At 52.0% G+C, this 12,277-nt stretch overlaps 1 protein-coding gene across 5 annotated transcripts in view; it reads left to right on the top strand.

Moving 5' to 3' along the window:
* Positions 1 to 11,353, top strand: part of Rubcn (rubicon autophagy regulator) — a 51,590-nt gene extending 40,237 nt beyond the window's left edge. For 4 of the 5 annotated variants that reach the window (XM_005006905.4, XM_023560304.2, XM_003476972.5 and 1 more), the window contains 9 exons: positions 4,161 to 4,221; positions 4,390 to 4,522; positions 5,009 to 5,154; positions 5,564 to 5,628; positions 6,039 to 6,277; positions 6,684 to 6,745; positions 7,114 to 7,267; positions 8,532 to 8,625; positions 8,824 to 11,353. In XM_005006905.4, the coding sequence (XP_005006962.2) occupies positions 4,161 to 4,221; positions 4,390 to 4,522; positions 5,009 to 5,154; positions 5,564 to 5,628; positions 6,039 to 6,277; positions 6,684 to 6,745; positions 7,114 to 7,267; positions 8,532 to 8,625; positions 8,824 to 9,002 (1,133 nt within the window). In that variant the 3' untranslated portion in view covers positions 9,003 to 11,353. Of the gene's footprint in view, positions 1 to 806; positions 883 to 3,392; positions 3,398 to 4,160; positions 4,222 to 4,389; positions 4,523 to 5,008; positions 5,155 to 5,563; positions 5,629 to 6,038; positions 6,278 to 6,683; positions 6,746 to 7,113; positions 7,268 to 8,531; positions 8,626 to 8,823 lie in introns of all 5 variants that reach the window. The other variant, XM_023560305.2, reaches the window with a different exon arrangement.
* Positions 11,354 to 12,277: the final 924 nt, after the last annotated feature.

The following is a 12,277-nucleotide window of genomic DNA, read 5'->3' as shown; positions in this document are numbered from 1 at the left end:
TGCAAAATGACTGCATTAGCACACCCTCAGGGATGGTCAGAAAGGCCTCCTTGTGAGTAAGAAAAGATATTGCTACCCCTTAGGAAAGTCGGGCTTTGGGGTGCTTTGGGGAAAACTAGGAACAACGATCAAATACATATATATATTTGAATGTATCACGGTCTGTGATTGATTTGGTCTCTAGATTAGAAGACAGTCCCAGAAGAGCTGCAGAATTCCCTGAGGGTACAGTGAAGGCAGATGCAGAACACGCAGCTCCTCAGCATGTCCCCAGAGCAAAGCAGGAGCCAGGGCCCACTTCAGCCTGGAAGGAGCCCACCCAGAGGAGACCCTGGCACTCTGCTGGTGGAAAGTGCTGCAGCCCTGATCACCAGGGAGACACTGAGTCAGTCAACTTCCTAGTCAGTTCGGACCAGGAACCTGGACAGAGAGAGCTCAGACAGTGTTCTGGTCCCCTGGCTATGTGATTCTGCAGTGTCGCATGGGGTTGTAGCGCCGTCTCTGGCTCTACCTGCTGGATGTCAGTAGGAGCCCTCCCTACTCAACAGTCTGTAGTGCCTTTGGATTTTGTGACCATTGCCCATGGTGAAGCTACTGTCTTTGGAGGTCACTGAGGCCAGGCATCGGGGGAGATAGCTGTAGCCACCTTCCGGGCTTTAGTGAGCTTCTCTGTGAATGTAAGCTCCTAAAAGTGTTTCATCTTTAGGAGCAAAGTCCTGGTCCCAGAAATGTGCAGAATGTCAGTCTTATCACTTTACTCCCCATCAGAGGATTGAAGACTCCTTTTGATAATCATTGTCACACAGATGGTAGCAAAGTTTCTAACCTGATTCTCACAACAAAGAATGGATTCTCAGGGTCACCCAGCCTTGCTGTTCTCAAGTAGCCGTGCTGGAGTGTGGATGTGCTTATGTGTGCATGTGTGTGAGTGTGTGTGCCACTTCTGTACACACTTGACCCTGTGTCACCTGTCTAGTGAGCAAGAGTACATGGCTGGAGGAGTGATTGGAAAAAAGCAGGCTTCCGCCAGAACAGGCTGCCAGGGACAATGAATGTCTTTCCCCATCGGATGCCCTTAGCCCTCCTCACTGAGTGGGGTCCTTGACCTTCCCGGCACTAATATTGTGGATTCAAAAGCCCTGTGACTGATGGAGGTGGCAGCCCGTTTAGAAAGGAACAGAGAATTGCTGTCACTAAGCTACTGCAACATATTTAGACAGCAAAAGCCAGGCAGAATATTAGGATGACGTTTAATGTTTCTTTCAGGTTTTGAATTTGCAGAGCCAGCTTTCAGAAAACTGCGTCTTCTAGAACTTTCAGAAAGTTTCTCTTCTCATACACAATTAGGAATTAGAAACTTGGATTTAGTGATCACTGTGATTCATGGTAGGCATTCTGTGGGGTATTAACTGGAAGAAAATAATAGTTTTCTATTAAAAATGGTTTTAAAATACAGACATGAAAAATTCAGAACTGTTTTAAAACAAAAGGGGTAGGAATGTGTGGGGGTAGAGATTTTATGAAGCATGCTTGCGGCCCTCAGTTCAATCCCCAGTACCACAAAAAATCAAAATAGATTTGAGCTGAGTATGGTGGCACATGCCTGTAATTCCGGCACTCAGGAGGCTGAGGCAGGAGGATCACCTCGAATTTGAGGCCAATCTGGGCTACTGAGTGAGTTCAGGGCCAGCCTAAACTACATAATGAGATCATGTCTCAAAAAAAAGAAGTTTTCAATGAGGCTTAATTTATATAACACCTGCTTCACATTACATCTGCGTCAAATATACAATTCAAGGAGTTTTAATAAATTTGCCAAATTGTATAATCATCTTTATAATATAGTTTCCGAACATTTTCATCATCGCAAGATCTCACTGTAAATTTCTGCCTCCTACAGCTAATTCCTGTTTCCACTTCAGCCACAAGCAACTAGTCATGTACTGTGTCTCTGTGGATTTATGCTTTCTGGACATCTCGGATCAGTGGAATCATACAGTGTGTGATGTTATCCTTTGTGTCTGGCTTGTTTCACTTTATTTACTTTTACTGTCGATGTCTGCCCAGTTGGACTGATCTCATTACTAAAATCAAAACCCCCAGACTGTCTTTCACATTCTTTGGTTTTAGGGTTTGTTGCCCTTATTGTTTCTCTTCACTTCATCCTTTTTTACTACAACTTTGTCAATTCTTATTTACTTCCTTTGCAGATTCTTCTAGCGTTTCCATCCTGTGTATATGGATCTGTTAGGATCTGGTCAGGGGACAGAGGTCACAGTCATTCCAACAGGGAAAGCCTAACATTCAGAATTGTTAACTGCAGTGGGAAATGGAGTAAAGAGACCCGGAGAATGCAGGAAGGGCAGGCAGAGGTGGCAGCAGGGAAGGGGCACATGTAAGTAAGGGCTGTGCCCCCAGGCCTGAGAGCAGACCTCCCTGGGGGAGAGCAGCCCCGAGGTGCTGCCGTGTGGTGCTGTCCCCGGGGAGGTGGCCATGCCAACAGCCTCGTGTGGACACCATTCCTGGGTGACCTTAGAACCTGACTCTTTGGAACCCTGTCTCAACAAAATAAAACACAAAAACAACAACAAAAATTTAAGTATTAAAAATTAAAAACAAGCAACAGCAACCAAAAACCACTTTGAGGTTACTGGGCCCATCCAAGACACTGTAGCGTTACCTGCACAAATGCCGAAGCTGAAAGGTCTGTGAAGGGCATTCCCCTAGACCTCTCCCTTCCTCCTGCTGTGGCAGTGCTATGTACAGTGACACAGGACAACTAGGTTTTGGTGGCACATGTCCAGGCAGGAAATACGAAATAGATGAAGGTCTTTGTTGTTCAGTGAAATAGACTGTTGGTTACCAGCAAAATTTGGTGAATGAAACCTAATGAACCAATCTCAATTTTGATAACCAGCTATATATACAGCTTTGAAGTCATTAGTCTGCCTGCAATATTTGTGTATGTGCTTATATGCAGAACTATGGGTTGAGTATTGAAGACCAAAGGAAAATTAGACACACTCTCTTTTCCTTACAAGGAGATTTTGTAATCTAGTTGTGAGGATAAAAATCTCCATATAGTGGAAATATTTGATGCATTGAGCTACTTACTCATGGTGTATGAGCTTGTTGCTTGCGTGAGGGAATCACCAGTGGACTGACGGGCGTGTGGGGTTACCCAAGGGGAAAAGCCTTTTCACATGATAGCAGAGGAGATGAGAGATGGATACATCAAAATTGTCTTTCATTGTTCAGGTAGGTTCTATCTGCCTTTCTTGAGCATGGGTAATGAGGTCTCTGGACGTTTCGCATAGACTCCTTTACCGGAAATAGGCTTTGGAAAGTCAGTCAGTGTTTCCTCTCATTATGCGTGATGGTCGGGCATAAAGATCAGGTGGACATTCGCTGTGCAGAATGATCAGTTTCCAGGCCTGTCCCTGAACTCACCAAGCCATGGAGCTCTTTTCCTTCCTCTGCCGCCAGACGGAGATGTAGCGTTTTTAAGGATATAGAAAACTTCTAACACTTGATGAAAACGGCACCAGTCAGGAGATGCTAGAAGCAAATTTCCAAGCATGCAAATATGTAATAAATAGTAACCTCTACAATCCAAATTTCATGTTGAGTGCTAAGAAAAACCAGGGCTGGGGGCTGGCGCAGGAGGGTCATCAGGAGTTTGAGGCCAACCTGGACTATATACCAAGACCCTATCTCAACCCCCCATCTCTCCCCAAAAAGTCCTGTTCAGTCCCTAGCAGTGGCAGATGAATGAAGCCAGCGTTCTGCCCTGTGGCCATTTAAGGTTCAAATTAGAGACCAAAAGAGAGATGGCAATCCTCTGTTCCCGCTTGCTAGGGGTTGTGTTCCTGTCTGCCTAAAGATGCCTGCTTTTCTCATTCACTATTTTACATCCACTCTGGAGTTTGAGTTCCAACCTGGATGTGTGTCCACTTTGGCCTTCCCAGAGCTCTGTGCCTGGCACTTGCTTGGCCTGCTCGGGACTTGAGTAGAGCCAAACTAGAAGTTTAGAGCTTCTCTTCCCCCTACACCCGCACAGAGGGAGTGGCAAGCTGCTGCCTCCAGCTGGCCGTACCTCTTGATGGCTATACCTCCTCACTGTCCACTTCCTGCTCCCCTAATCTCTGGTTTCCATTTAGATTCTGACGTCCGGCGGAGCATGGCCTCGAACAGTAAACCCTTCCTTTCCTCCCAGTCTGTGTGAGTAGTTTGGCTTTGGGACTCGAAGACCAGTGCATTTCCACTATGCATGTGTTGGAAGATGAGGGAGGACGGGAAGCAGTTCCCGAGGTTGGTCCCCATCCTGAGGGGGCCCCAGGAGCCCCATGTTGGCACTGTGCTCAGCTTCCCCGGCTGCTTCTTTTTCAGCTCCCACTGCTTCCTGCATTCCACGTCCGCTGAGGCGGTGGCCATGGGGCTTCTGAGGCAGTTCGAGGGCATGCAGCTTCCGGCTGCCTCGGAGCTGGAGTGGCTGGTTCCAGAGCATGATGCCCCTCAGAAGGTAGGTGTGGGGCCCAGCTGTTTTCTGATCTTATGTTTCCTTCCTTGTGTGTGAAAACCATTTGTGACATGTTAGATGAGTGACTGAATGAGTGAATGCCCATCTAGGTTTTTCCTAGCAATCATCAAAACAGGATGTTAGAGAGGTGTTGCTGTCCTTGTGCCATATCGCTGCTCACAGAGCTTGAGCTGGAGTTCCTGCTTTGTGGCCAACTTTTGAGACACTGCAGAAGTCTTGAAGGCATGAGACCCCTTGCTGCATTGAATTCCTGGGATGAGACCCACCACCCGGGACACTGTGCCCAGTCTTAAGCCCCTCACTTTTAGTGCCTGGTGCTTTCTGGCGTGTGTTGAGGCCAGTGCTCCCTGAAGTCCTTGGCCTGTGGTGTGACTGAAATGTGATTCATTCACTGTGCTTCCCTGGTGGCCGCAAGGGCCAGGCCTGTGCACGCAGACCCTGACCTGCTCCCCGCATTCTCTCCCCGAGCTGCTGCCCATCCCTGACTCCCTGCCCATCTCGCCCGACGACGGGCAGCACGCGGACATCTACAAGCTGCGGATCCGCGTGCGTGGCAACCTGGAGTGGGCCCCACCCCGGCCTCAGATCATTTTTAACGTTCATCCAGTCCCAACGTGAGTACCCGCTGCGCTCCCCACGTGGCTGAGAGGGCACCTGCCCACCTGTCTCTGCTTCCAGCTGTACTTGAGCGTTACTCTTCACCTTCCTGCGCCTCCCCAGTGTACCCGGCCGTCACACTTCTTGCTGGCATTCCCAGCCTGCTGCCCCTCTCCTGCTAGTTAGTGTAGGAGCTCACTGGTTTTTCTTATGAAATGGCTGGGTGCGTTTCTCCAACCATTACACTTTTGCCTTGGCTCATTTTGGGGGCCACCACCGCCAAGACCTGAGCCCTAACCTTCCACCCTCAGCTCTGTTCAAAGGCGCAGGTGACTTCCCTCTTTCCTGTATCATCCATCCCCTCCTCTTCTGTACCTGGAGGCCTGCAAAGCCACCTGCCATTGCCCCTTCTTCACCTTTCCCCAGGAGGAAGATCGCTGTGGCCAAGCAGAACTACCGCTGCGCGGGATGTGGCATCCGGACTGACCCCGGTGAGGCCACCCTGGCTCTGTACCCCCCGGGGGCTGAGCCTCCTCCCACACCTTGGAGAAAGGCGCCTTTCAGGGGAGCAGGAAGAGGTGACAGGGCAGAGCCTGAGAGAAGGAAAGAGGGGGAGGAGGACTAGCAAGAGCAATGGCTCTCAGAGAGGAATGTCGCTGGAGAAAGGGTAGCTGTGGGCAGTTGGGGACAGCAGGGCACCAGCTCTGGCAGCCTTGTTTCGTCTGTGGTCTCTGGGATCTGGGATCCACAGACGCTACTGTATGGAGTTCTGCTGGCTTCAGGGAGCTTAGACAGGAGGTGGCTGTAGGTCACAGGCTGTCCTCCTCCACCCTTTGAGGAGCAGCAAGACCACCTCACACATGTCCAGATGCACAAGTCACATCCACTCCACTTCTTCCAGATTACATCAAGCGGCTGCGGTACTGTGAGTACCTAGGCAAGTACTTCTGTCAGTGCTGCCATGAGAATGCCCAGATGCTCATTCCCAGCCGGGTCCTGCGCAAGTGGGACTTCAGCAAGTACTGCGTCAGCAATTTCTCCAAGGACCTGCTCCTCAAGATCTGGAACGACCCCCTCTTCAATGTGCAGGACGTCAACAGCGCCCTCTACAGGAAGGTCAAGCTGCTCAACCAAGTGCGGGTAAGGCCCGCTGCTGCCCTCGCTGTGGTCGTCTCACCAGAGTCCTCACCAGGGTCTAGCTGTAGCCTTCTCACCATCCTGCTCTGTTTCCTTAGCCTTTTATTCTTCGTTTGCTTTGTGTGGTGCTGGGGTTGGAACCCAGGGCCTCACACATGCTGGGAAAACCCTCCACTGCCAAGCTATACCCCTGGCCCTCTGTACTCCTTTGACACCCCGATTTCCTAGCTGTCTGTCTCCCCAGAGCCCCAAACTTGCATCAGCAGGTCTGAAGCTGTAGCATTTGATGGCAAAGAGAACTTCCCCCTTCAGTGAAAACAGTGCCGAGCAGAGCGTAGGGTGGGAGACTCGCAGGGCCCGGTCTTCCTCACGCGCGGCCCTCCCCACCCTGCCCGTGTCTTCTCTCCAGCTGCTTCGGGTGCAGCTGTGCCACATGAAGAACATGTTCAAGACGTGCCGACTGGCCAAGGAGTAAGTCCTGGGGGCAGTCGGGAAGGAGATTAGGGGACTTGGTACACATGTCCAGGATGGTACCTGAGAAGCCACAGCAGTGGCCGTGCTGCCCTCTTCAGAGAGGAAATCTGGCTATTCCATTCAGGGCAGGCCACCGCTCTGTAAGCTGCTGTTCATTACTCTGCACAAGCTCGTAAGTGAAGTCACTTCTGTCATGCAGACACCTGTTGGTGCGGGAATCCTGGGGTGGCTGGAAGATTAGGGCCAGTAAATGTCCCCACCCTCAGATTTTCTTTTCTCTTCCTTGGGACTAAATGGAGCTTTTTCTACTGCAGTGTGCTGTGCGAAATGTTCATCCCTTCTCCACCCTCTGCTTCTCACTGCAGCCTCCTGGACTCCTTTGACACAGTCCCAGGCCACCTGACAGAGGACCTCCACCTGTACTCTCTCAACGACCTGACCGCCACCAAGAAGGGGGAGCTGGGGCCGCGGCTGGCAGAGCTCACCCAGGCAGGGGCTGCCCACGTGGAGCGCTGCATGGTGAGGCCTTGCCACGGTGTGCAGAGCGGCCTTGGCTTAGGGCTGGGGAGCGGGTGGAGCCAGGTCCTTGGCGCTCTGCTCAGGACACTGACAGGGCCGGCCAGCACTGCTGGTGAAACCGCAAAGGCTTGCCACTCCGAAGGCAGTGAGCCGCTCAGTCATCCACAGTAAAGAATTAGAGGAGGAACTGGTGCTGGCCTCGCCCTCCTGAAGAACTGTCCTGTGTGAGAAGGGAATCATGGCTTTATTCTCAGTCACTGTGACCAAAAGAAATAGTTTCCTTGTCTCTAAAATGAAAATATCGTCCACACTATCCTTTCCTCCCAATATTTTTTTTTTTTTAATTGGTACTGGGGATCGAACTCGTGACCACCTGCTTGCAAGGCAGGTGCTTATGCTGCTGAGCTAAATCCCCAGCCCCTCCTCCCAGCATTTTTGAGCACTGATGATGTAACTTCTGTGACAGCCTTTTATAAACTTTCAAGTATTCGACAAGCGTGGTTATTGTTTGTGGTAAATTAAGCATGCCAGAAGTTCAAAAACTCCATTTTTATTTTTTATGTAGTTTGAGCCAGTTTTCAACTCACTGTGTACCCCAGGCTGCCCTCAAACTCATGGCAGTCCTGCCTCAGCCTTCAGAGTACAGATACTCTATTTTATTTTATTTTATTTTATTTCTTTTTGGTATCAGGAATTGAACTCACAACCTCGCACTTTCCAGGCGGGCTCTGTGCCACTGAGCTATCTCCCCGGCCCCAGACATTCTGTTTTACATCTTTCCCTCTCAGCCTCTGTGTGCTTTGTGTTTCCATGGCAGGTGGTCCCAGAGTTCAAGCTCTAGAGGGGTGCAGCTAGAGCTGTGTGGTAGGGAGTGGGATGGACTTCTCTAGCCTGACTGGAGGCTGGTGTTTACTTGAGGAAGCAGCCTTGTTTTATATTTTGCCTTAATTAGCAGTGATGTGTACGCCAGAATAAAACCATTACTCAGACTGGCACACTGAGTCTGAAGCTCTGGGGCTCTGTCCCTTCCTCCTTTTGTCTCCTGTCTGAGAGCTGCTCACGGCAGGGGCTTCCCAGGCCTGCACCTCTTGTGTCACCACTGAAAGCTGTCTGAGCTGCCCACCGCTGGCCCTCATCCGGCCCACGCCACGTCCACCCCAGCCTCATCCCTGGAGGCTCTCAGACCCCTCAGCTCTTGCCATCTGCTCCCTGGTGTCCTCTCTCTGGGGCGGTTCCTCACTGTTGCCTGTCTGCTTCCTCGCAGCTCTGCCAAGCCAAGGGCTTCATCTGTGAGTTCTGTCAGAAGGAGGAAGACATCATCTTCCCTTTCGAGCTTCAGAAGTGCCGCATCTGTGAAGGTGGGTGCCGGTTCCCAGCCCGGGGCAAGCGCCACCTAACGTCAGCGAGCTCAGTCCCCGGAGCACCCGTTAGCTGCAGCTTGGCTCCTTGGGCAGCTTCTTGGGTCCCAGCACTGCAGCACTGGCTGTGCTGGTGAGAAGGGGCCGTCACAGCGGAGGTGACAAAGTGTCCCTCCCTCTTGTCTCTTCCCCGAACAGAGTGCAAAGCATGCTACCACAAGGCCTGCTTCAAGTCTGGACGCTGTCCCCGGTGCAAGCGGCTGCAGGCCCGGCGGGAGCTGCTGGCCAGGCGCAGCCTGGAATCCTACTTGTCCGACTACGAGGAGGAACCTGCGGAGGCCCTGAGCCTCGAGGCCACCGTCCCCGAGGGCACCTGAGGGAAGCACATGGGTTCTCCGTCTTGACACCAGGGTCACACAAAATGCAGAACTGAGCCACCCTTTGAAGGACTTTCACCCTTGGGGATTTTTTTTTTCTAAATTATTATTTTTTTAATGACTTGTTGGATGTTCATGTGTAGCCAATCTCTGTTCGGTGGATGGGGCCAGTCTGTCCTAACAGCTAATTACTAGGCACCAGCACCTTCAGTCAGGACTGACACAGGGTCCTGAGCGAAGCTTCTGGCGCCCTGGCAGGGAGCAGACACGAGAGCCAGTTCTGTCACCATGGTCCTCCCACAGGACCAGCTCTGCTCTTCGCGCAGTGTCATCTCCACTTGTTTTTAGTTTCCGAGCCTCTAAACCAGCTGTCCTCTCCTTTGCTGCTGTAACGCTGGGTGGGATTTTCTCCAGCTGGGTCCTGAAAAGGAGAGAAGTACAGAGAGCGCAACTCCATGGGGGTGTCCAAAGGCCCTTTGGGGGCCATAAAAGCAGTCATTACTGCCCTGGAGCTCAGAGACCTCAGCGAGACAGACAGCTGTGGTGCCCTTGTGCAGAGTGTCCTAGGCAAAGATGGAGGCTCACGCCGACTTTCTTCACCTCCCCAGTGGGCTTGAAGCAAAGAATGTGACCGAGGCATAGGCTTGGCCTGAGTGCAGCCTGCACTGCTGCGTGAGTGAGGCGCGGCTGCTGAGGTGCATTTATCCAGGTAGAGAGCTGTGGCGCCCTGAGGTGTCGAGGTCCCCAGTAACTGAGCACAGTGTGGTATTTCAAGCTCAGGCCAGTCCCCGATGCCCTGCATAAGGACAGAAGCCTTACTGTGGACCGTCTTAACGGGGTCCCTTACTGCTGTGTCCTGTTGGGTGGTCACAGTGGTTCTCGTTAGAGATATAGCCCAGCTCCATTCTGTGTCCCTTGTGCCACCAAACTGGGACCCTCGCTGGTGGCTGATCTCTTGCCTTAGTTTTTTTTTTTTCAGAGTTGGAGAAAAGCCTGCTATTTGTAGTGTTAGAGAACTTGACAGTTTGTGGACTTGAATGTGAATGTCCCTGCATTCTTGGGATAACGTCTTTACGCCAGTTATGCACTTACCTCTTCATCCACCCTGGTGACTGTCATACCCTCAGCCATTTCTCGTGACTTGTTTAACATACTTCCCACCCCACGTTAGTGTGTATTTTGGGGGAAAAGCACTTGGTTGAGGGAGGGGGGCTCAGTATGTGTTTGTGGTGTTCCTGAAGTTGCCGTAACTCCTGGCTGCCGTGTGAAACGCTGGTTGGGGTTGCTTCTCCAGTGGCCCCTCAGTGCCTCACCTGGCAGTGTTCTGGGGCCATGTGGTCACTAGTCAATAAGCTTTTGCCTGGGTGTGGCCCCCGGAAGCCAAACAGAAAGTTGCACATGGTTGGTGGAAGCTGATTTGTGCCAGAGCTGGGGGACACAGGGATCTCGTGCGGAAGTGGAAGGGGTATTAGGGTAACCGCTGAAGTGAAGCTGTACCATAGCAGGAGGGACACGGAGGGGGATCCTCTGCCCAGGCTCGGGGTTGGGGGGCTCAGTGGGCCCGTTTTGCCCCCTGCTCATGGCGAGGCTCTAAGAGCCAAGGCCCAGTCCCGGCTTGAAGGGCTGACGAGAAGTTCTCATCCATCGGGAGCTTTAAGAGTGACTCCACATTTCACTGCGGTGAGGCCCCGGTTCAGACTCGGGTTTGTGAAAGTGGTGGACTCCACTTCCAGTTTTGGTTTAAATTTCAAGCCCATCTACTTACACCAAGTCACTACACTGGAGGAGCCGCGACTCCCGCGTCCTGTCGCGGAGGACCAGAGCCGGACTCCGCCACCTTCCAGGCTCCACGTTCTTCCCTGTTTTCCACAGCTCCCTTGCATCCCTTCAGAGGCCACGTGTTTTAGTGACTGTGTTGTGAAGCTGTCCTCACAGGCCACATACCCATGTATTTTTTTACTGGAGAGTCGGGGAAGAGGGCTGAGGAAGGGATGTTTCGAGAGCACTTTGCAACCTAGCATAGCTGAGAAGCCCTGCTGTCATGGCGCACTGACAGTCCCTTCTGCGTGACGTGGGAGGCGAGGAGGGGCTTTTCTGTACATAAAGGGAAAACAAGCTTGCTTCCAAGGTAGAGATGAGAGAGTGCAAGGCCGGCCTTGCCGCTCACATGAGGCGGCCACCGACTTCTCTCTGCCGTGTTGTGCTTTTGTTGCCTTAACACAAGGGAGCAAGTCAGCAGAGGTGTCATGGCGGTGGACACGCCACTCGTGTGTGAGCTGGACGTCCACTTGCTGCTGTTCTGGCCCCGCCTAGCAGTCCATCACCATCTTTAATAAACTAAGTAAATGAAATCTGCCTGTCGCGTGCCTGCCTTCCTGTCAGGAAATGGACCTGAGCGGGTGCCTGTGAGGAGCACAGCTGAGAACTCCGGTCCGTGAGGTGTGGCTCCCCCGTGACCCCTTCAGTGGTGCTTCATCATCCCCAACCAGAGTGTCCAAAGCAGCAGAAGGACAGTTCCCAGACCTAACCATTAGTCACCCCACTTTGAAAATTCCATCCCCATCTCGGCCTTTGACTTCCTCTCCAGTAGGTGTCAGGTCTGGTGAGTCAAGCATTATCTCCTTCTACTTCGAATCATCAGCTTCTGAGATAAACAGCAGAATCTAAGGAAAAATCAAGAGACCAAGGCAGCGGGGTGGGGTGGGGATTTGCAGACCTGTTGAGCACAGTTTTTCCCTCACAGTGGACAGACACACGGCATCCAGGAGAAGGAGGAGGCTTTGAATTTTACAGCTCCCTGGGAAAGGTGGGCTCAGAGTGCTTTGTTTTTCCTTCCTACTTTTGGCTTTTGGCCCCACTGGGGGGTGGGGGCATGAGAGAGAGAGAGAATGCTAGGGGATGCTAAGTGCTTCCCTGCAGCCACACCTGGAACCAGCTTCAGGTGGACGCACAGAGCAGACCACTGTGTCTTGGAGCTGGCAGGGACAGCTGGAGGGTGAAATAGACCACAGGCAGCAGGATTAGGTGGGTTAGGGAGCAGCTTCCGAGAGGATAAGCAGGCATCTTCTTCCTGGCTGTCTCCCTACCCCAGAGTCACAGGTGACACCCCCTGTACTGTGTACCACCCGCTGAGTAGGCCAGACTGCTTTCCTCCAACAGCCTGAATAGCCAGTTGGGTGTGGGAATGCATGCCTATAATCCCAGCACTCGGGAGGCTGAGGCTGGAGGGTTGCTGTGAGTTAGTTCTAGGCCAACCATGACTACCTAGTGAGCTT

Source organism: Cavia porcellus, unplaced genomic scaffold (assembly GCF_034190915.1).
Source record: "Cavia porcellus strain 051 isolate PalLab524CR breed Dunkin Hartley unplaced genomic scaffold, mCavPor4.1 scaffold_14, whole genome shotgun sequence".
Taxonomy (NCBI): Eukaryota; Metazoa; Chordata; class Mammalia; order Rodentia; family Caviidae; genus Cavia; species Cavia porcellus.
This window is presented reverse-complemented; position numbering and strand designations above follow the sequence as displayed.